Source organism: Ruditapes philippinarum, unplaced genomic scaffold (assembly GCF_026571515.1).
Source record: "Ruditapes philippinarum isolate M1 unplaced genomic scaffold, ASM2657151v2 ctg2334_1_1_1_1, whole genome shotgun sequence".
Classification (NCBI taxonomy): domain Eukaryota; kingdom Metazoa; phylum Mollusca; class Bivalvia; order Venerida; family Veneridae; genus Ruditapes; species Ruditapes philippinarum.
Genome location: NW_026853015.1, coordinates 17,374 through 42,144, shown reverse-complemented (window position 1 = coordinate 42,144; position 24,771 = coordinate 17,374). Strand labels below are relative to the sequence as shown.

Here is a 24,771-nt window from a genome sequence, read left to right as displayed (position 1 = left end):
AAAAGATTACATATTTAAAATTTAAAGCGATACCTTTCCCAAATAGCTTGAACTCGCACAAAGTCAACTCTCTTTGGTTCAATTCTACCCTGAAGTACTGTGCGATTATTGCGTCTAATTCTTTTGTAAAATTGCGTGTACTAGTCATCGATGGAACTTTGTAAACTAAAGTCATGTTTGTTTTTATTGATACGTTTCCAGCATAAATTGTTGCATTTTCTAATTGATAGTTATAATCTGCCACAGAAAATAAATCGATTGTAAACGCTAAAAGCAAAATAGATGTATTACTGCTGTGTTATATACTTTTATATCCAAAAAGTTAACCATTCTTATTTTCTCAAGAGAAACCATTAGTAATATCAAGTTTTGATTTCCAATTTTTTTTGTAAAGACCTGACACTTAATATGACTGATTTTGTTTGTTTCGTTTTTTGATGAGGTTGATACTATGTTAATTTTATTATTTTAATATAACTATGAAGAACAATAGAAAATGTCATATTTAAATTGAAGTTTTGAAAGTAGTTTTGTTATTTATGGAATGTAAAGGTCTGAATATTGTCGATAGTTAGCCAAAATATATTATCTTACTTATTTTACCTGCTGCACGGCCAAATATCTGCAAAGAACTTAACAAGTATTTCTGTCCAAGATCAATTTGCCACCATGAAGGTAGGGCTCCGTGTGTTAAACTGCAGCATTTACATGTATCTACTAAATAATTCTGCACCCCGTCTATTGCTTTACTAGAGTCAAAATCTTGAGGATTACTGGATGGAGAATAAGTACTGGACTGGTTTGTTGTGACGTTTGCTCTGATACGTTCGATAAGATTGTAATCTGAAACGATAAAATTGAGACAAATTTTTTGGATTTCAAAAAGAAATATTAATACAATGAACATTTTTACTTTTACATAGTTTGCAGTTATATCAAGTTACTAACTTTCCATTCAAATTGTAATAATGATAAATTATAACAAATACATATTTATAGCAGGAAATGTTTGAGTGATTTGTTTGGGAATAGTACGTTTTCTATAATTAATTTGTGATTAATTGCTTTGTTCCGATTTGTCTATCATTAGGGTGGGATGGGGTATAAGCTGCAGAGGATAATTTTAATCTAAAGCAATCAAACACCTACCCGATAAAAAAGTTAATGCATTCTTAAACTAATATTGACATACAAAGCAAATGGTGATATATTTGCTATACGTTCAGACATTCTAAGATAATGGACATATTATTATCTAAAGACATTTATTATACCTTAGCGTTTTGCATTTTTTTTCTGTATGAATAGTTAAACTGTCTTGATCTTTTCATGATACATGACATCATTATACATTATGTTTCATACATTAACAAGATCACCGCATAGGCGTAGTAATATACGCCCGAATGCAAATTTGTTTTAAGTAAATAAAATATAAGGTAATCAAAAATAATTTGTAAACAGAGAGGATACCTATTAATAACATTTGTCCAAAACATGTTTTTTTTTTCAATTATCAATATTTAGATCTATATTTATACATGCCAAAGAGCTATGCTCTTGTCGCATGAATACTAAGGGACAATTATATATGCCACAGCTTTCCGCTGTGGAGTACAGACCCCAGACATGTCCTTAGAACAAATTTTGAAGCACAGAGTGGTGATTACTTATCTTCATGCAATTGTCACGGAGTGTATATACTGACTGAAAACAACAATAATGTTGGTTTCTAAAAGATAAAATATCAAAAGAACATATAAATAATATTATACCAAAAATTCAAAAGCACAAAAAAGTATGCCTATAAAATGATAAAAAATCAAAATGCTATGCTTACAAATATTTTTCTTTTTTATTACCTGCCTTTACATTTATAACATCAATACACAAACATCCATCACAAAACTAATAATTCTACTTTTACAAATTGATGATACATGCTTAACATGTATGCTCTGCATGTTGTATGTTGGAGGAAAAGACTTTTAAAACATGTATACAATATACATAAGAATATATATATGAAAATAAGTTTTTCTATCTATGTGACCCCTGGGACAGGGGCAATATTGACTACAGGATCATATGATTTATATATTTTTTGTAGTTGTCAACAAGGCATGCTTCATGCAAAATATCTAAGCTTTAACATAAATATAAATTGTTTGGGCATATTAAAATGTGTTCTTATTGCCTTCAGCAATTCAAACTGCAGGGTTAGACATAGGCTAAATTTATTATACTGGTATTTCTCCCTGTGAACAGAAATGTTGTTTTGATGTTTAATTACAGAGGTACAGGCACTTTACATCAGTCCTCCAACTCATAGAAGTCTTTCAATAAGGGAGAGATTGCCCACAATATAACATAGCAGTATTCATGTCCAAAGTTTTGATAAATTACCTTAAAAAATGACATTTTATATGCCTCATTTACAACTTATTTAGTGAATTTACATATCTTAAGAAACATCCGTTTTAAGTAATAATATTGTGTTATTTTAAATAATAATCATATAGTCATATAAAACTCTCCTCAATTATTATAATCTTGACAGGAAACAATCTTAAGATATGAAGTTTGATAAAAAATAAAATTATAAAGTAATAAATTTGGAAAAGAAAGGGAGGTAAATACATATTTATTGGGAGGAAAATTATTAAATTCATACATTGTACTCTCCTTTTATACACTTTTTACACTTTATACTCTTATTTAACGATTTTGAATGAGTCAGTGTGACCTTGACCTGAGGTAGTCCAAAACTGCTCCCTGCACACATCGCAGTAATATAAATATTTCTGCCAAATAGACTTAATTTCATACTATCGGAAAAGAAACAAAGCGGACACCAAATTTTTATATTAATTAAAAATTGACTAAATCTGACATTGACCTTTTGACCTGAGAAAGGTCAAACCTGCGCTCTACACATCGTCTCGTCACGTTTAACATTTATGCCAAGTAGTTTCAATTTCTGTCCACTGGTTAAAAAACCCAGACCGGACACACAACTCCTATGTAAGTTTAAATAAATCAATTAATCCCCGGGACGGGGCCAATTTTGATCATAGGAAGTCCAAACTTGTGTTCTGCACCTCGTCTAAATATAAGTAATATTTCTGCCAAAAACGTTTTAATTTCTTTCCATTGGTTTAAAAGATACAGAGCGGTCACAGAATTTTAATATTGAAACAAAATGACTTAGTGTGAAATTGACCTTGACCTGAGAAAGGTCAAACTTGCGCTATGCACATCGTCTCATTATGGTTAACATTTCCGCCAAGTAGTTTCAATTTCATTTCACCGATTTAAAAAATACGGACCGAACAAAAAAAAACAGACAGAGGGACGGACGAACGGTCGGACAGGCGGACGAACAACCAGGTGCATAACAATATACGCCGAAATTCATTCGGGCGTATAAACATGAATTAAAGCAAATTGAACAACTTTAATACGCACCCTAGCCTGTCAGCTTTTTATGGTTCTTTTTCTATCGTCTTCATGGTGATAAAAGTGATTTACCGAGTTTATTGGAAGATGATTGAACTGTATGAAAACTATTATCATACCCATGGAGATTTAAGGGCATTCTTGACAATTGTAATTCATATACTTGCAATAGGGTAATAAATATTTTCCTTACTTATTTTATTACATTTGACACGAATTCTTTCCATGCATAGTATGTTTATGTAATCGTAAAAATACAAAAGTTTGAATACTTTTAATATTATATAACTGATTTATGTAAGTGACATGTATAGTGTGGATCGTATGTCCATCGGCCTTGATTATATATTTGCGTATTTAAAATCGAACCATGCATTTTTTTACAAGTCTTAAAATGTATATTTCTTCCCCAATAAAACGTGTAAACCAGAGAAAACCTCTTCCATATCACTACAACAGAATCATTTTTTAACAATCAACAGATGTGTTGAACAGAATGCTAAGTATGAAGCGATTCTTTTATTACATGTGGGATAAATCGTTAAAATTTGGTTTCAAAATCTATTATTTAAATTTTATAAGACGATGTAAACTAAACGTACGTGCAATTAAATACTTTTCAATTACATTTTATAAGTACATAGCGATTTATAAACATGCACGTGATCGTTCACTTTGTGGTAAGTATTAATATTATGACTCACAGAGACGAAAATTTAGTTTCATAATACCGTTGTCATATAGGAAGATGTAAAGGGCTTCATGCGGTTTGTTTTTCTTATGTCACATTTTTGTTAATATCGCAAAGTTCGAATTGGGAAGGTGGTGGGGGTCATTTTTCAGCTATCCAAGTGTAAATGGTTGATGTACAGGTCAATTTTATAGTCTAGTTTATGTGTATAATCAAAAACCTACGTGACTCACAAAAAAACCTATAAATATGCCTTGGAATGTATTGGTAACGTTTATAAAAGGAATGGGAGAGTATTTTTATATTTAAGGTAGTTGTTATGTTTTATGCTTATCATTTTTTGTCATAACTTGTTGATCAATGAACATTATAGTAGTAAATCTTTCTAAATATTAAGCCTATTAAGCTCAACTGGTAAACGGAAATATGAGTATAATGCCACTAGAAAGTCACTGATATGAGCATAATGTGATCTTGCAATCACTGGTACATTCTTTTTTGAGCGTACATTTATTACATTTGTATCGTTTCTAGCGAAACACTTTGAAATAAGTCATAATATGTCATAATAGAAGATAAACATAGACAAATTCCATCCACCGGGAGAAATGAAAACAAATATCAAACAAAACTTGTAGAATTTATGTAACTGAATATGTTTATTGGAGAAAAAGTAAGTTTCATTTTTGCAGGTCCAATAGTTTGCATCCTGTGGCTATTGTAATGGTTTCCATTGTAAAATTGAATGGTAATTATTGCATGTTCTGGTTGAAAGCTTTAATATATTATAAGGTTTTGCAGTCCTTCATGACCCCCATACATCTGAACACTAACCAATTATCAGTGAAATATAAGAGCAAATATAAATATTGGTATTGACTCTAAGAGGTACTTTATTAAAAATTTACATTTGGACTAATTTGTTACCGTTGCCAACATAAAGTCATAAGATTTTATGAAATAAATTGTTTTCAGTTTTGTAATAAGATGTGGGGAGCCGTGAGGTCATGGGCTGGATGTCCCGCTCACGCAAGGCATGTTATGCGCATCAAAGGGTTCATAGGCGAACCCGGTAAGCGTCTGGCATGCTAGACACAGATTATGCCGCTAAGTCCATCTGGACTCAGCATATGGCCCCTACTGTGTTAATGTTTTCTCAGAAGCGCGTCCCAGTTCGTGCTCCCTGTTACGCACAGAGCCTACTGAGGGTGCGACCGACCGTTAGGCGGGATATCTTGGCAGGGTCGGTGGTCAGCCCCCCCATAAGATGCGGCATACATGGCCCACCGATATGCCCTGGTGCCCATCAACTGACCTCCTACTACTGGGTTAAGTAGAACCACCACTGCCTTGTGGTTCGTCGTTAAATCGGCAAAGGCTAAGGGTGAGGTACCCCCATCAGAACCCCTATAGAGTTGAAATCAGCGGTGCCGGGCCATTAGTTCTCTCTAACAAACCACGGCGCCATGTAACTAAGCACATATTACACGAATATCTAGTGTTAGACGATGTGGTGCTGGATCTTTGGACTCCCTCCAGGGAGATTCAGTGCCGGGCTCTGAGCCTCGACATAGTCCACCCCAAGCTACTGGGGGTCCCTCCGTCAGACATACCAAGAGGAGAAGAAAAAAAGGCTACAGAAAGCTACGGACGACAAAAGACCAAAAGCAAAACTTTAAAGCAATGCATTGGAATGCAGAAGGGGTCTATAACAAGAAGACTGAACTGCAGCACTTTCTTCATGAGAGAGACATTAATGTCTGCTGCATTCAGGAAACACACCTGCAACCTGCTAAATCCTTTAAGGTCAGAGGATACCAGTGCTTCAGAAGTGACAGGATAGGAAGAAAGAAAGGAGGAATCTTGACATTAGTCCGGAACAACATCAATGCTTTCCAGACTAAAACGCATACAGATGACTCCGAATTCCAGGTACTTAGCCTTAGAAAGAACGATTTCAGTCTGACTCTTGTGAACTTCTACTCCCCACAGGACAAAAATCTATCCCTTGACAACATACCAACATATGATACCAATTTCATCATTGTAGGTGACTTCAACAGACACTCACAAAGCTGGGGATATGACCACATTGACAATCGAGGAGAAGAAGTGGAAACCTGGCAAGATGATAAGTAGTTAATATTGATCAACAAGCCTGATGATCAACCAACATTTTACTCTAGACGATGGCACACCTAAACAACTCCTGACCTCGCCTTCTGTACTCACGACCTACACGGGCACGCTACAAGGGAAGTTTCTGAACAACTAGGATGTAGCGATCATCGACCAATTTAGCTAACTCTTGACAAATCTATTTCTTGTTCTTCAAGCTGTCCCAGATGGAATTACAAGAAGGCCGACTGGACCTTATACGCATCGGAGAGTGATAACCTCTGTAAAGGTATCAGGGTTGAAGGACGAAACATTAACAATGTTGTCAAAGACTTCAACAAATGTGTCCTCAGCTCAGCACATAAGGCCATCCCTAGAGCGTCAAGGGTTGACTACAAGCCATATTGGAGTGACGAGTTGGGTGAACTTCAAAACAAACTGTCTCAAGCCAGGGAGGAAGCAGAATCCAACCCATCACAAGAAGCTCATCTCACACTGCAACAAGCTAAGGCCAAATTCCTCAGATACAAGTTAGAAGCACAGAGGAAAAGATGGAAGAACAAAACAGCCTCGCTGAACCTTAAGAGAGATGGCCGTAAGCTGTGGAGATTGACGAAACAGCTGAATGATGACAAAGACCAAGCGAGAGTCCCAGTCACCCTGGAGGAAGAGGGAAAAATGTTGACAGATAGACAGGCAGCCAATGTCTTTGCCCACAACTACAAGGATGTAAGTGACATCCCGGTCAACATAGAACAACAACGAAGGGCTCGGAGAGAGCAAAGAGAAAGGAAAACAGACAGGGAAACATCACACCATATGAACCAGCGCCTGACACTGCACGAACTCAAGACAGCTCTCAGGAAGCTGAAGACCAAGAAATCTCCAGGACCAGATGGTATCACCAACGAAATGCTTATCTATCTAGGGCCTACAGCAATGAGCAAACTTCTTGAGATTTACAACCACAGTTGAAGTCAAGGGCAACTTCCGCAAACATGGAGAGAGGCGATCATGATCCCTATCCTCAAGAAAGGGAAGGACCCGAAGAAGGCTGCAAGCTATAGACCTATGAGTCTGACCAGCTGTACTGTAAAGACAATGGAGATGATTATAAATGCACGTCACAAGTGGTACCTGGAGACCAACAATTTACTTGCCTCACAACAGGCTTGCTTCCGTCAATTCCGCTCCACTGAAGACTAAACTACATTCCTTGCACAAGAAGACGAAGATGCCTTTCAAGAACAAAAGAACAAAAGGTGGTCCTGACAGCATGGATCGTCTTCCAGAGAGCTTTCGACAAATTTTGGATCGACGGACTGCAAGTAAAACTAATGCGTAGCGGGGTTGGAGGAGCCATGCTGCAATGGGTCAAGTCATATCTCTACAACAGAAGAGCCAGAGTGACCATGGACCAAGCTACAAGTAGAAAATTCCTACTGCGACACGGTGTTCCCCAGGGTGGGGTCCTTTCTCCGACACTCTTTCTGATCTTCGTAAACGATCTAGTGTCCGACCTGCCTAGAGGAGTTCAAGCTGTCCTCTATGCTGACGACCTGGTGCCATGGTGTAAAGAGGAGCATGTCACCACAGCTAAATACAGATTGCAACAAGCCATTGACAAGCTTAAAGCATGGGCTGAGGACTGATGTGTTACGATCAACAAAGAAAAATCGTGCGCAACGCTATTCACCCTGTCTTCAAAGCAAAGAGCTGGGAAAGTCTTGATGGGAAGTACTCCTTTGGTTGAAGTTGATGAAGCCACTTACCTTAGCGTGACTTTTGACAAGAGGCAAACATGGAGAACTCACATAAATCATGTAGAAGGTAGGGCTCGGAGGAAACTTGCTATCATGCGTAAGCTAGCTGGTACAACATGGGGAGCTAATGAACAGATACTCAAGACAATATATCAGGGCACAGTGAGACCCACCATGGAGTATAGCTCATCAACTTGGGCAACAACAGCCAAGACAAATCAGCAGACCCTAGACAAGGTACAAAACCAAGCTCTACGTATCATAACAGGAGCCACAAAATCTACACCTATTGCCTTCATGGAAAATGTCACAGGTATACAGCCCCTACAGGAAAGAAGGCAGGCCAAGATTATCCTTCAGGCAGAGAAGTTCAAGTGTATCCCTGATAGTCCCATGAAAAGCAGACTGGCAGGATATACAAAGAACAGGCTTAAGCGAAGCAGCTTTGTCCATGAAGCCAAGAAACTGGACAGAAAGTTTGCACCAGAGCTAACTATACCTACCACTCCCTTGAACAGAAGAGTCATAATAGACCCGTTGACAAATGACTTGTCTGGTATTAATGTGAAAATCGACATCCCTTAGCTTGAAAGTGGTAAACAAGAATGTGAGAACATCCAAAAAAGTCTGACGCTTGCCATGATTAACGAAGACTACCCTAATGACAAGTGGACCCATGTCTACACAGATAAGTCAGCCACAAGAGCAATTAAAGACGGAGGGGCTGGTATTCTCATCATACACCCATCAGGATATCGAGAAACACACCATAAGGCTACTGGAAAGCACTGCATAAATTTCAGAGCAGAGACTGAAGCACATATGAAGGCAGTCTCCATGATCATAGACTCGTCAGAAGCTGTCTCTTCAGTGGTTTTTCTCACCGACACACGATCAGTCCTCGAAGCCCTGATCAACAACAAATCACCAGACCTAGCCAGTGCAATGAATGAACTCAGCACCATTTGCAACGTTACCATACATTGGATACCAGCACACTGTGGACTTACTGGCAACGAAGAAGCTGACCAATTGGCAAAATTTGGAGCACAGTCAGAGCAACAAGGTGTCCAAATCTCATACAAGGAGAAAATCACCATCATCAAAGCACTAACAAAGCCAAGACAAGAGCTTGATGCATACCACTTTTTGAACCTGCCAGAACAAGTGATGATGGTGAGACTACGCTCAGGACATAATAGACTTAACGCACACATGAACAAAAAGTACCGACTCGTTCAATCTCCAAAGTGTCCGTGCGGAGAAGAAGACCAAACTGCAGAGCATGTCCTCTAAAGATGTAAGCGACACGACCAGGAGCGAGCTGCGACGTTGCCTCAGGAAACAATCTTTATGGTGATGTTGAGGACCTGAGACGGACCACATCCTTCATCGTAGATACTTGCGTAGTCGTGTAAGTAAGTAAGTAACGCCAGTAGGTAAGTAAGTAATAAGAGGTTAATACTTGGTTCCGATAATAACCTAAGGGCCGCAGGCCCGAAGGCCATTATGGATTCGAGAGCCATTATCGTATTATGGCGAGCAGCAACCAAATATTAACGTCTATAATACATATGCCACGTGTGCATTGAAAAAGCTAAATTTAGACATTCGCCATTATTCTTGGTTGTCGCCCTTTCTTAGAAAATGTAAGCAGATATCCGTTATTCAGTTTAACAAACTAGCCGTAAACCTCCGATATTCTAACAACACATATTAATCCAAAATAAAGATGATCAAGTGTTATTTAATTGTTGTGTATGATCTTTTATTAAGAGCATAGTGATAACCGCTAGTTTTCTTGTGAAGTTGTGTGCTTGAATAGAACAGATCTAAGACTGATTTGGTCAAGTAACATATCATATAGCTCAAGATAACACCGACCATGATCACGAATATAGAAATGTTCCCTGTATTCTTGATGTTTCTAGTTGTTCATTTGCTTCACATGGTCATATAGTTCTGAAGAAGATAACTCTAGTTTTATATAGATAAATAATTCTTTAGCTTATATTTTTTATATTTTCTGCTGCCTACACATTACAGGTATACCGTCAATGTGAAATCATTTTACGAATTTCGGCGGTTAGCGGTTTGCTTTGGCACAGTTATTGAATATACTTCCCGAGTTTATAGATATTCAATGTTTAACATGTTGTGATGTGGCTTGATAATGTGAGGTAAGCATACACCTTTGTTTGAAAGTGATTCCACTTAATTCAACGTCAGCAATAATAGCATTGAATACCCTAGACTTTATAACTATGCATAGTAACATAGATATAAATAGTTTTGTTTGCTTTATCAATAGGATTGCTTTTGTTCTATAAAAAATTATTATCATTGTTTTTCTTTCGTTGAGATTTTATGTTATCTCTATTAAACCGTTTTTACATGTTACTGATATCTATCATGGTAATAATTTACTTTAAAATAGTAATGGACTTTAACTTTCCTATGAGGACCATGGTTGTTCATTTTGACCATCTTACGTCTCGTTGAGATACTTATTTTTTATCATATTATTAAACAAACAATTTGTGGGTATAATATTCACAGGACTTTACTTTACACTGTCATTATAATAATTAAATCTTCAGAAAGTTTAACATCGAGACTTATGACCCAGATGTACAATATGATTTTATTTGTCTCTACAATATCTTGCATACTTATAAATATTGCCATGACAATAACGACGACTATTGTTATAAAAAGAATAGTCAAAATGGAGTCATAATTACCCGCAAAGCATTTGATTGTAGTCGCTTGTAAAAGGAGCAGCACAATACAATAAAGTAACGTCATTGTGTCTTAATAGATATTCTGTAAAAGATAATTCATATACACATATACAATCATAAGCAGTTTGATAAATATTGTTATTTCCGACCTTTAAAATGTAACCAAATAAACTTAAGGTTCTTGTCCCACATGATGTTCTGATATAATTATTAATTTCATTTAATCTTATCAATGCCTTATATTTATTTCTGAGCCCATTACTGTTGATTTTGATAGTTTTCTTTGATTTTATGTATTGTTAAATTCTGGTGTAAAATAAACAGATCATTTCATATTGACATATCTTGGCAGCCTGTTCACATATGATATAAACGACATTCATGGATAACTAACCGTTTAATTATAACCAATATTTTCAAGTCAATACTTGGCAAATGAAGTTATAAATTATGGGATTACGAATGAACAAAATCAGCATCGCCTTTAAAGTAGTAACAGAGTTCCGGTAAATACAAATATGTATCCTTGTATTACATTAAAAAATAATTATAAAAAATATACCTTGCTTGTTTATCCTTCACTCCACACTGATTATCAAGGAAGTTTAAATTTCTTAAATTTATCTCTCACCGATATCAGAAGTATAAGCTGTTATCTAACATATTCCGGGTTGTAAGCTTCTTAAGACACTGTCAATCAAAATAACTTATTATCTCTATAAAAAATAAGTGTTTAACATGTATCATCATGTATCTTGACTTTGTTTATATAATATTATTCAAAAAGTGACTCTAATGTAAAAGTTGTCCTGTCATGGGGTCATTAAGCTTTTAATTATTCTTTTTTACCAAATAAGTTTTATTGTCCGGAACTGATGTTCATAAAAGGTGGAAATTGGGAACATTTGTGCAGGCATGTGTGTAGTGAATTGAGTCTTTAACAGATGGCACATGTACTCATTGTTCTTAATTAAGACTGCTACTACTATAACGAATGTTATTAACAAAATACTAATTGTGTGATCGTCTTAAATCTAATCCGGCTGTACATGTACATAGTCTAGCCTTGTCTTAAAGTTTATACTTGTAAATAGGTCTGTGTCCAGCTAAGTGTTTGTATAAAATAGTTTTAAAGTTATCTGAGTTTAATGATGTATTAACACTTTTTTAAGTCTGCATATCAAGTCCTTGAAAAGGCAATTTTAAATTATTTTATATCATGTTTTAAATATTTCTAACTCATTGGATATTTTTCATTCACACAAGGCTATTTGAGAATATTAAATTTTACACAGGTTTAAATTCAATAAAATCAACGTCCTCGATAACGTAGGTAATTAATGATTGAATAAATAGCAATAAATAGCAATTGAAGAAAATATAGATATACACACGTTCAAAAATTATTAAAGTTGTGGCAAATGAAATTAAGAGTCTCAAAACAAAATAATAATACTATTCAAATCTATTTCAAGACTTTTAATAAGTCAAACATATTCACTTTGCTTTTTTTTAAAGTTTAATTTTAGCTGTGCAAAACATTTAACGGATCAACACAAAAAATGTCTTGATAATAATTCATAACAGAGAACATGAACACTTTTATGATAACCAGGAAGGGAAAACCATACTCAAACAATCTGTTCAATTGAAGGTTAGAACACAAAACACATAATACATGTATGATAATTAAATCGCTCTTACCACTACTTTACTTGGTATTCCATACTTACGTTTATTTTATTTTATCGCAATGGAAATGCAAAATATAACAAGAAAATTCGTTGAATTTATATCCCCCGCCGAGTACTGGTTAATACTAACACAAAACACAAAAAACTGGAGACACAAGGCTTTATTTACATAAATGTATCATGGCATGCAAATTTCCTTTTCGTATTGATGGTTCCAATAACGTCTTGTTGAAATCAACACAGCAGTTGAAAAGAAATAACAATATTGCTCTATATGCATACTGCACAAATAATTAAGGGCTATAACTCTGTCGTGAAGGCTCTGACCGGAACAAGGCAATAATATTCACATTTCCCCATGGAATTAATTGTTCCAATAAAGTGTCATTGAAATCCAGCCTGTACTTGCAGAGAAATAGCGGTGACAAGATTATTGCTCTATATGCATACTGCTTAACTTTTCAAGGGTCATAACTCTTTGTTGAAGGGTCTGACCGGAATAAGGCAACGATAAGCGCCTCTTCTCTTAGTATTGATTGTTCCCATTATGTTTCGTTGACTTTAAGCCAGTAGTTGCAGATAAGTAGTGCAGAAACGATTATTGCTTAATATGCATACTGCAGTAATAAATCATGGGCCATAACTCTGTGTTGAAGGGTCTGACCGAAACAAGGCGTCTATTTGCACTTATACTCTCAGTATTAATGGTAACCATAAGGTTTAGTTAAATTCTAGCCAGTAGTTGTAGAGAAATAGCGCAGAAACGATTATTGGTCTATATCGAACTGCATACCTAATCAAGGGTCATAACTCTAAGTTAAAGAGTCTGGCCAGAACAAGGCGATGATATGTGCAACTCCTCTTGGTATTAATGTTTCCCATAAAGTTCCGTTGAATTCCAGCCAGTTGTTGCAGAGAAGTAGTGCAGAAACGGTTATTGCTTAATATGCATACTGCATAATTAGTCAAGGCCCATAACTCTGAGTAAAGGGTCTGACCGGAACAAGGTGACGACAATGGCGTTCTCCTCTTGGAATTGAAGGTTCCCATAAAGTTGCGTTGAATTCCAGCCATTATTTGTAGAGAAGTAGCGCAGAAACGATCATTTCTCTATATGCATATTGCATAACTCATGAAGGGCTATTACTCTCTAAAGGGTCTGACCGTAACATTTTTTTTCTTTATATTGATGGTTCCCATAAAATTTGAGCCGGTACTTGCAGAGAACTAGCGCTGCAAGAAATTCGGACCGAAGGAAGGACGGACCACGACAAAACAATATCCCCCTCCCGATTTCATCGGCGGGGATAAAAAATGACTCTTACAACCCATTAAATCACAATGGTACGATGGTATCTTACACATGTTTCATCACTAACTCCTAAGTGTTATTACGACTCTATGTTACTGTCTATTATCTTGCTTGCGTCACGTCCTTCATCAAATTGAATATTTGAAAAACAGTTCTGAAAAATAAGCAAACCCCTGCCCCTCCACATACATAAAAAACATTGTAACATATTCCTCGTTTTGTGATCAAACTTATTTGTTGAGTAGTATAGATCATGCTTGCAACATTTGCAATTCTGCAGTGTTGGGCTATTTTTAGCGGTTCTGATTTTCTCTATTCTATTGGATACTACTACATTTGTCCCAGTTATTGCACACAACTTACATACGTTTATTTGCATGCACGCTCTCACACGTACGCATTTATGATGAATTTGTATCTGATCGTTTTTCTTCTTGGTTTATTTATCATTAGACGGCGTGCTATGCAGTTGACCCGGATTAAATCTTTTAAAACTCATTCATTATAAAAAGTCCTTATCAAACATGAAGTGATATTCATGTTTAAAAAAGTGTATTTAGGACAAAGTTGACTACATGTGCACAATACTGCACATGTTTGCTTGATAAAGGGTACTTCACTGATAATTCAATACACATTTGACACAACGCAAACATCACACGACAAACTTCAAAAGATATTGAAACAACTATCCGTTTTATGACTTTTAGGATTTCTAACATATCTTTGATATTTTAAAGTAGTTTTAATATTTATGTCCCGAGCAGATTATATATTCTCCCTATGTATGTGCAGCAAAGGTTAGACCTTGAAGTGGCAATTATTTTGGCATAGCCAACGGCCAAAAAATAATGGGTTCACATTCTTAAAACACTCGTTTGTTCTCAACAATGATAACTGTAAAGCGGCGCGGCGGTCCGGTTTACTTTTACAATGTCTATACCTCTTATCTTTAAATGTGGACTATATAATCTTAATTGCGTTTCAAAGTTTGTATAGGCTTAACACTCCATGAGCATTTAGATTACTCTGTCACAGCAAAGCCTCTTGTTTAGTCAGCCAACCGACCTTTAGGTCTCTTAAAAGTCAGAGAAAATGCCTAACATTGTCTTTACTAAGTTGTTAAACTCACTGCTTTGGTCTGTGGTAGCATATGGTGCAGCTATATGAAGCAACCAATCGTTTTCTTATACTAACTCAATTCAGCACCGTTCTATGTACTTTGTCCTAGCGATATCCTTCTTTTGTTCTAGACAGTGTTTCTAATTTTTGGTACAAATATGTATGCTAATTCACTTGGTATTACGATATGTAAAAACTGGTTGATTAGAACAAAACAAATTTTAATTTATTGATCTTGAGTGTTCAGAATTTTGTAACATTGATTGTGTGGTAAAGAAAAAAGCAATGTTATAAAAAGTAAGAATAGAGAATCATGCAAACATTCATTGCACATTGGAATGTAAATGTTACGTTTAAGCAGGGAAGGTGGCACAAGCTGCGCAGATACAGGCAGTTCACACTTAAAAACAGGGCCATTCTAAATAGAATCACAGGAGAATGTTAACTTACTTCTAAGAGAGACAACTGCAGAAACCATACCACTACAGATTACTGTTTTATGCACAGAAGATTTGTCTAACTTAGTTGAAATCACATCATATGATCTAGTTATTATACAATGTGCATGCTTTTAAGCTTACCATAAAAGGGACAATTTGTGTATTCTTATTTGTACAGGACAGTTACCCTTCTTCTATTATGTCAAAGCAGGTTTTGGTAATACTTCATACGCAAATTGCATCTGAGAATATAAAAATAAATTTATGCCATTGTTGTCATTGTTTTAATTATTTAAATATACAAGGATTTATAAAGAACTGCAATTACTACTTTTAATATCGACAAACAAGAAAACAAAATGTTTGTTTTATTTGTTCTAAAAGAATTGATGATTGAGAGAACGATGATATTTAACTAGATGTGTTTATTGAACAGAAAAACACGTGGAAAATGCACATGCCATTCATCAATGTTTCTATTGAATGTTATAGGCAGATTGAGTGACACCTACTATTTCCAGTATACATTGTTTCATTAAATACCCTATGAATCAAATTATATATCCATGAAATTAAATTAGAATCATCTGCTTTTGATTTCGTCATTTACCAATGCAAGAAGAATGACTTTTCGAACTATCATTTTACAAAGAAACGTATTCAAAATATGATAACGTCTTATAAATCTAAGTTTATTAAAGTATAGGTATGAACCATTCCGAACTAGTTAATGACAGAACAATAATCATACAAGGAACAAATATTCATGATTTGATAAGAATGTTAAGCATGTTGTCATATCATGTGTAACATATTATTATAACATAGCATAAATCTGTTCAAAATTTACTACAAATAAAAGATTTAAATGTTAAATATCAAATAAATTCCATTTGTCAAGTGATTTTCTTTAAAAAAAATTTCCATGTAAAATTATTAAATTATTCGATAAGAATGTTTATAATTTTTAACATAATCACAAATGCTTGACAAAATGTTTAATATTAAGAACTGCAGTTCATGCTTGATAAAAGCTTCAACATTGATCACATTATTTGATGAATGAATATATGTAAATGAATGAATGAATGAATAAATGAAATAATTGTCATATTCGTTTAAAACGACTCCAATACAGTATACTTTTATCAGGTTTTTCTAGTCAAATACATCACATGTTAGACACAACTTCATTTTCATACGCTGTGTTTCTACGGCCTTGGTTATCTGTAAGTAAGAAATATTGTCACTGATGTACAAGATTATTCTTCCGTATATCTTTTCCGCCTTAAGATTTTCATCGTTTTTTTTTAACAAAAGAAATTTTGTCACAATATATGCCGGTCGTGGATTTATTGACAGTCCTGAATGATGCTCATGATACAGACCGATGTGAATCTTGACTTCTTTGTGTTACCATGATATTTGATTCGTTACATGTGCAAGATACCATATTTTATGATGGTAAATAACTGTATGAAGTAATTCTAAAATCCCTCAATTCAGCAAGAATATATGCTTCGGACAAAATTCAAACTTTTCATTGTCTTCAGTGACCAGGTCTTTGCATACATTGACTTGGATTACATGTGTAATGCTGGAACTCATAATGGTTAACATTTATATCACAATCTCTCAATTTACGATAATATGCTAGTCCGTTAACACATGTTTACACTTAAATACGAACATCTGTAAGTTCTAGGCCTGACCTGTGGACCGGAACATATTGAGATCAAAGTATCTATTAATGCTCTTTACCCAATGTTTGTATTTATATATTTATTACAATGTTAAAATAATTTACATCAGCAAAACTTTACCGTTAAGGATATCTAAAGTGTCATAATCCTGATCACTTTGGTAAGCTTGAGAGTTTGGCGTTGAGTAGTGACTTTTATTACCTTCGCTATAAAAAAAGAAATAATATGAAATAGCATTGAAAATAACATTATATATTCTATGTTACTACAAATAGATTTGACAAACATATGTTTAAACTTAATATACTTTGAATTTAGCACATTCTTTTTGTATACTGTGTTCCTGTTTTTCTTATCTATTCAAAGTAATTGTAATTAAATTAATAATATTTGCGATCAATAGTTTTGTGAATATTTATATGTTTACAAAATTACTTACCTGCGTTTCCGTCTTAATTTTACTACAACCACACCTACTAATATACATATGATCAGACCAACAATTGACCCGCCAACAACAACTGCTATGAGAGCTGATGCATTCTACTCTTCATTAGCTGGACGAGTTTGATTGTTGAAATCAGCAACTGTATAAAGTAGTTGTCTCCCTTAGAACATGGCGCACGTGTAATTTTCTGCTCTTATATTTTCAAAATGGGAATTGATATAGGACTTTACCGCATTCCAATTGGATTGTTTTTTATGCCGATTAAGAAAGGATGTAAACTGCGTGTTTTGTTTGTGAGTCGGCAAAGTGTTAGTGTGTGTTTGAGACTTGCTATCTTTCTCTCTGTGCTAACCTTACTGGGTGGGGATGTGAGCTGAACCCTGGACCGCCCAAACAACGAAACAAAGGATATTATCTTTTGCCGAAGTATCCGCCACAGAAAACACAGCCACCACCACCCCCGTCCCAAAGTACAACCACGAGCCCGTGGCTAACAAGGCAAATGATTCTGAAGGTAATGGCTTTTTTTACGTGAAATGAAATCTGAGATGAAGACTGATTTATCGAACATTAACAGCAAAATTGATGATATAAATAAAACAGTTAATCGTGCTTAAAAGTGAAAATGTTAAGTTACGCCAAGAAAATGTATGTATGAAGCGGAACTTTTAATCTGTCTGTGAAGTTAGACAGGCGCGAGGACATTCACGTAGAAATAATTTAACGATTTTGTAGTTGAAGGCCGGTATTTCTGAGAGCTGGGAGGAAAGTGAACGGAAGGTACGAAACTTTATTTCCAAATACACTTAACCTAACTGAATTGGAAAGATGTTGACAATTGAAAGGGCCCATAAGAGTAGGCAGTAGACGATCGGATAGTTCCCCATTATAGCTAAGTTTAGCAAAATACAAGGACCGAGAATGTGTATTGCGTTGCGGCTCGTCAAGTCTTAACTCGCAATCGCAGTATTCAGTTTGCGTGAAGAATTACACTGAACGTGTACATACACAGGCGAGAACTGACCAAAACATTAGTTGAGGCCAGGAACCAGGGCAAATATGCATCACTGCTTTCGCTTCGATAAAGCTCCATTGTTGACGGGTGACATGTGACAAATACAACACAGACAATAATAGTCGAGCGGATTGGTAGTTTCAAGATCACGTGTCGTGTTGGGCGCGAAAAACAAGGGTTGCAGCGATTGACATTAGTCGCGGAAATGATGACGCAGATACCCGTGCCTCTCAAAGGTCAAAATAACTACAACAGTAGTATCACATCTTCGCGTGGGCGTGGAGTAACAGACTTTTAACTAGTGAAGGTATATCACTCAACCAATCAACAGCCGGTCATGAAGCGGACGACATGACCGTGACCTCTAGGAATCGGCCAAGGCCCCAAATAAACAATAAAACCGATGTAAATTTTATCACATGGAATGTGTGCGGTCTTTATAAATTTTCATTGACAATTTAGTAAATTAATTTCTTTTTTAAGTAATTATGACATTATAGTCCTTTGTGAAACATGGAGTAAATTTAAGGTGAATTTGACATTTTATTAATTGTTATGCCTTACATTTTGACTTTGTTCGTAATATGAAATCGAAACTCCAATAAGAATAGCGGAGGTGTTTAGCGTTTTATTAAAAGTAATCTTTGCAAAAAACTAAAAAACCTATTATTTATTTTCGGTCGCTTATATGATAAATTTATGACAATTTGTAGTATTATATATATTTGAATTATCTACATTGTTTCCTGTGAAGAATTATTATGTATAACATATATATCACCAGAAGGTTTCATCGTTATTATGATGAATAAAAGAACAAAAAAAAGATGGTATTTTCTCAATGCAGTTCAAACATTGAATGCATATTTACTGAACAACCCAAATACGTCTTGAATTGCTGGAGATTTAATAGTAGGTGCAAGACTTTTTTAGATTAAATACCTGATGATAATTTGTTCATATTTTTGCGTACTGTTTCTTATGATGGGTAGTTTATTTTAACACTCCACGTTCGCAGTAAAGATAGTAAACGAGGAAATAACTATGGCTAGTTTTTTTAGTTAATCTATGTTGTTTATTCGATATTCATATATTTGAAGTGGAAGGTTGAAGGTGAATATTGATGGCAATTTTACCTCCCTTTTCTAATGATGGTGCTAGTTTGGTAGACCATGATAGCCTCCTCAAAATTTATTTCCTTACATTAGAAATTTCTGTGTCTTAGATAGAGATGATTCGGATCATTTCCCCATATCATGTGAATTAAACATTGATTAAAAAAGCCTGTGCTTAATATGCGTGGCGTAATGACGTTTGAAACTTTAACTCCCCATTAAAAGGTATAAATGGAATCAGTCTCACATGCTAAGTTTTTATTGATAATTTTAAAAAGTACTTTTGCAAAAATATCTCATTCTTTGAGTAATACGGTTTGTAATGATGGTTAACACAAGTGTTAAGGCAATTACTTCATTATACCACGAAGCTGGTCAGTGTATGTTAGTCAAAAATTATGAGCGGACGTTTCTCTTCACAACCTCCATGGTGGAATTCTACTTGCGACAATCTTAAAATATATAAATATCGAGCGCCTAAGGAAATTTAGAGAATCTAATTCACTGGCTGGGATTTCAGAATATTTAAAGATAAGCGCAATGAATTTAAGAACTATTGTCGGATTATGCTTTTGCAATACCAATTTTCAAATAGAAACATGTTACTTGCTAGTAGTAATGATCCAAGTTCTTTTTGGAAAATTCTTAAGAGAGGTAAAACTTCAAGAACTCTAGATATTAGTATCTCCCCATCTGAGTGGTATCAATACTTTGCAGGACTTCTTTATGATGAAAATGCTGTTGCTATTGATCAACCTTCTGGTAATTATATTGACCCTTCTGCAAGTGTTCTTAATGAACCATTTACTTTAGATGAGGTACTCAGATCTATAGCAAACTTATCTGTTGGTAAATGTAGTGGCATCGATGGTATTCCGGCTGAATTTTTTAAGACTACTATGGATGATATAGCTCCAATATTTTTAGCATTGTTTAATCATATATTTTAACTGGTAATATTCCATTATCTTGGAAGTCGTCTGCTATAACTCCTGTTTACAAGTCTGGACCAAGTAACATTCCTGGAAATTACAGGGGCATATCTATTACAAATACTATGTATAAAATATTTTCGGGTGTCATTAATAAACGGTTATACGATTGGGCTGAAGAAAATAATAAGATTGATGAATCCCAGGCAGGCTTTCGGAAGGGTTATTCAGCTGTTGATAATATTTTCTGTTTACAATCAATGGTTCAGAAGTATCTATCGAAAACGTGTGGTCGTTTTTATTGTATCTACGTCGATTTCCGCAAAGCTTTTGATAAAATTAACCATAATAAACTATTTGTTTCTTTAGAGAAGAAGGGAATTCACGGTCAATTTATGAATACTCTCAAGTCTCTTTATACCGATTTAGAATCATGTGTCAAACTCAATAACAATGTCACTGATTTTTTCTCGTGTAATATCGGCACCCGCCAAGGGGACAAAACAAGTTCGACAATTTTTGATCTCTTTATAGATGAGTTGTCTGTCCTTTTACGTGAAAATTGTGAGAGTGGTATTTTTTATCACAATGATATTCCAGATATTTTTTGTTTGATGTTTGCAGATGATGTAGCAGGGTGTGCCGAAACTGCATTTAAGCTTCAACAGCAAATAAATATTACTGATCTCTTTTGTTTGTGATACTGGGATGGAAATAAATATGATAAGACTGAAATTACGGTTTTTCGAAATGGAGGTCCTCTTCGTCGATATGAGCACTGGTCGTATCGTGGGACACAAATCAATATTACCTCTCATTATAAGTACATGGGTATCTTACTTACATCAAGATTGTCATGGTCATCCGCTCATTCTAAGTTAATATCTCAGGCGCAAAGAGCTCTCTTTGCCATAAATGCTTATCAAAGACCTTTTGGTTATTTTTCTGTTGTTGATTCTTTTAAGGTTTTTGATTCCATGGTCAAACCGATACTTTGTTATGCATCTCAAATTTGGGGCTATGAATATGTAGATACAATAGAATCTATTCATAATAAATTCTGTAAACGTATTTTATATGTACGTAGAACTACTAATACATGTATGGTTCTTGGTGAATGTGGTAGATTGCCTTTATGTACTACATATTATAAATTGTATTCGATATTGGTGTAATTTGTTAACCATGCCATCACATAGATATCCAAAGCAATGTTATAACATGTTAAAATCTCTAGATGATGCCGGTAGAAACTGCTGGGCAACCAAAGTTAGAACACTTTTGTATAAATATGGATTCAGTTTTATATGGATAAGTCAAGATGTTGGTGATGTCATTGCCTTTATTACCATGTTTAAACAAAGAGTTGTTAACTATTGTACACTAGACTGGCAAACAGCTCTTGAATCCTCTAGTAGATGTGATCATTATAATAACTTTAAAAGCCTACTTACTGTTGAAAAATATTTAACTATGGATATTCAGTTAAAATATAGAATTGCTATGTCAAAGTTTCGCCTTTCAAATCACAGGCTGAATATTGAATTAGGTAGATATAATAATGTTATAAAAGAAAATCGTATATGTAACTTTTGCCAACAGTTTAATAATGCTAATGTAATTGATTGTGAGTACCATGCTTTTTAAAAATGTGTTAAATATGATACTATTAGACAAATATATTTATTTAGCTGGTATATACATGGAACAGAACTTCAAGATTTCTATGCTCTTTTGTCTTCTCAAAACCCTGACATTGTTAAAAATATATCTATTTACATCTATCAACTTATGAATATAATTGATGATACTTAAGTTTCACAATATACAACTACTTGACATTTTATTATATGTTATACCTTATGATGTATTTTGGGCCGGAGGCCTTTATTTACAAATAAATGATTTGAGTTAATTTACAGTAGATATAATATCTTGTTACCAAACAATTTCATTGATCAAACATATCTATTTCGAAGGTTTCCTCTAAGTACAAAAAAGCAAAACCATCTTTTAAGAGTTTAGTTGTCTATTCTTGATAGAAGCACATTACATCAAATTACCTTGATTGCAAAGAGAGCCAGTGTATCCTTGTTGACAACCGTTCTGACAAACCCCATAGTTAGTAGTGCATGTACCTTCAGCACAAAAACAAGTCTCACTACATCGGTCACCAAATCTGTTCTTTGGACATTCTAAATATACGAAAAGGTCAAAGATATATCAATACTGTTTCCTGATTAAGTAAATAAAAAGAGTGTGTATATGTGTGTAATGCATTAAATTTAACAAAGCTTTAAATGAATGTATACATACATGCATAGAAGTACTTTTGATGGTACTTATTTCTGAATTTTAAAATTCCTATACTTAAATTTCACAAAATAGAAGAAATAGTATAATGAGTTTTTTTTTTACAAGTTTTGGTTCTGTTAATTGAATAAAACATTTAACCTAGACTTTTTAACACCGCTAGTCATTTGTAAGCCTACCTTGGTTACATGATTTACCGATCCAACCAGATTTACATGCATCTGACTGACAATATCCACTTGTTTTATCACATGCACGTTCATCAGCACAGTGACATATCTCGGAGCATTCTTCACCAAATGTCCCCACCTGACATTCTAAAAAGCAAAACATAGAACATGTTTTGTACATATTATACATGAATTGATTAGAAAAAGCTAGAAATTGTAATTGCTTTAATTATTCATTTAATGGTAATAGTAATTAGAGTACTATGATTTATACTTATATATTCGATTGTAGACAAAAAATGCTCACCCCCTTCAGATACGATCACTTCGCACAGTGTAAGGACACCTGGTCTCTGAATCTTAATGAATCTTGTCAGTTTATTTGAAAATGTAAGGACGTGTTTATTTCCATCAATCCTTCGTGTGCTATTTCCAACCAGGTGAAACGAGTGTTGTCCAGTATCGTTAGCAAGATATAGCTCAACATCGGCGAGTTGCTGATATAACTGATCTATGAGGCAACAATAAAACGACACGGAATTGGAAACAATAACTAGATCAAAGAATGAATATAATTAGAATAGTATATGTTTATCAAACAGAAGACTGTTCATTATAAATATATGTTTACAGAATATTATCATTTTAATTTTTATGATTTAAAATGATGTTCATTGTTATATTTCTATCAAGCATATCTGACGTACCACGTTCCAACTTACCAGAATCTGTACTGAACACAGTAACACTATTAATAGGATACCGTTTTCCCAAATCAACTGTCCACCAGGATATTTGGGAATATTCATTGTGCCGCTACAGCAATTGCAAACGTCAGGTTTTGGACCAATGTTTCCATCGATTGCGAGATTTGATGTCCAGTTAAGGAATGCTGATGACATGTCTGTCTGCACATCTAAATGTCTCAAAATATTCTGTTCTACGTGAAACAACATTTGTTATGAAACGATGTCCTATACTGATATTAGTCAGTTATTGCAATGAAACTACTATTTTGTACGTAAAAGTTATTTCATTTTTGATAATATACTAGAAAGTTTATATGGAAATAAGTTTGGTAACCATTTTGATTGTGTAATAACATATCTTTTATTTATCCCGAATTAAAATAAATGAAATAAATCTGCATTTGATTGGAAAAAGCGAAATAAAGCAAAAAAGTTCTCGCAGTTAAATTGTTTTGATCCAATAATACCTTCATCACATCTTGGACCTTGCCAACCAAAGGCGCATAATTCGAAATAACATCGCCCCGTTGCACTGTTGCAATCTGTATTGTTAAGACAATGGCAGGTTGGTTGATGAACAATTAAATCCAAAGGCACGCTTATCACATACTGAAATAATCAAACAATTGTTGCTTCTTTATTCAAAAATGCAGTACATATATTCACACAATTGATTTTTTTTTCAGTAATAACTGGACGTTAGATATAAACAGAATCCAGCAATAAATTACATGTATTGCAAAACTACATTCATAAAATAGTGAGAAAAAAGTAATAATTTGAATTCAATTAAATTACAACATTTCATTTTATGTTTATATGTATGTGTACGAAAACTTGTTATAAACTATGGCCTAGCTTAATAATTACAATGTGGGCATTATAAATATGCATATAAGTTTAGGAGACATTCTCTGGGCAATATCCTTAAAATATCTGGATAAATTATTATCTCTTATGATTTTTTTATCTGAAATTTGACC

General features: G+C 34.5%; 1 protein-coding gene and 1 long non-coding RNA gene across 2 annotated transcripts in view; both read right to left on the bottom strand.

Annotated features, from left to right (window-relative positions):
• LOC132731730 (multiple epidermal growth factor-like domains protein 6) overlaps positions 1–24,771 on the bottom strand; it is a gene marked incomplete at its 5' end in the record, with an annotated part of 44,058 nt that overhangs the window by 4,510 nt on the left and 14,777 nt on the right. The window contains 5 exons of the mRNA XM_060717959.1: positions 34–237; positions 595–843; positions 22,620–22,751; positions 23,049–23,186; positions 23,347–23,592. Coding sequence (XP_060573942.1) covers positions 34–237; positions 595–843; positions 22,620–22,751; positions 23,049–23,186; positions 23,347–23,592 — 969 coding nt within the window. The remainder of the gene's footprint in view (positions 1–33; positions 238–594; positions 844–22,619; positions 22,752–23,048; positions 23,187–23,346; positions 23,593–24,771) is intronic.
• Positions 22,620–24,393, bottom strand: LOC132731749 (uncharacterized). The gene is made up of 4 exons (XR_009625924.1): positions 24,256–24,393; positions 23,347–23,979; positions 23,049–23,186; positions 22,620–22,751 (listed from the first exon to the last, which is right to left on the bottom strand). It is a non-coding gene; the product is annotated as an uncharacterized LOC132731749 (long non-coding RNA).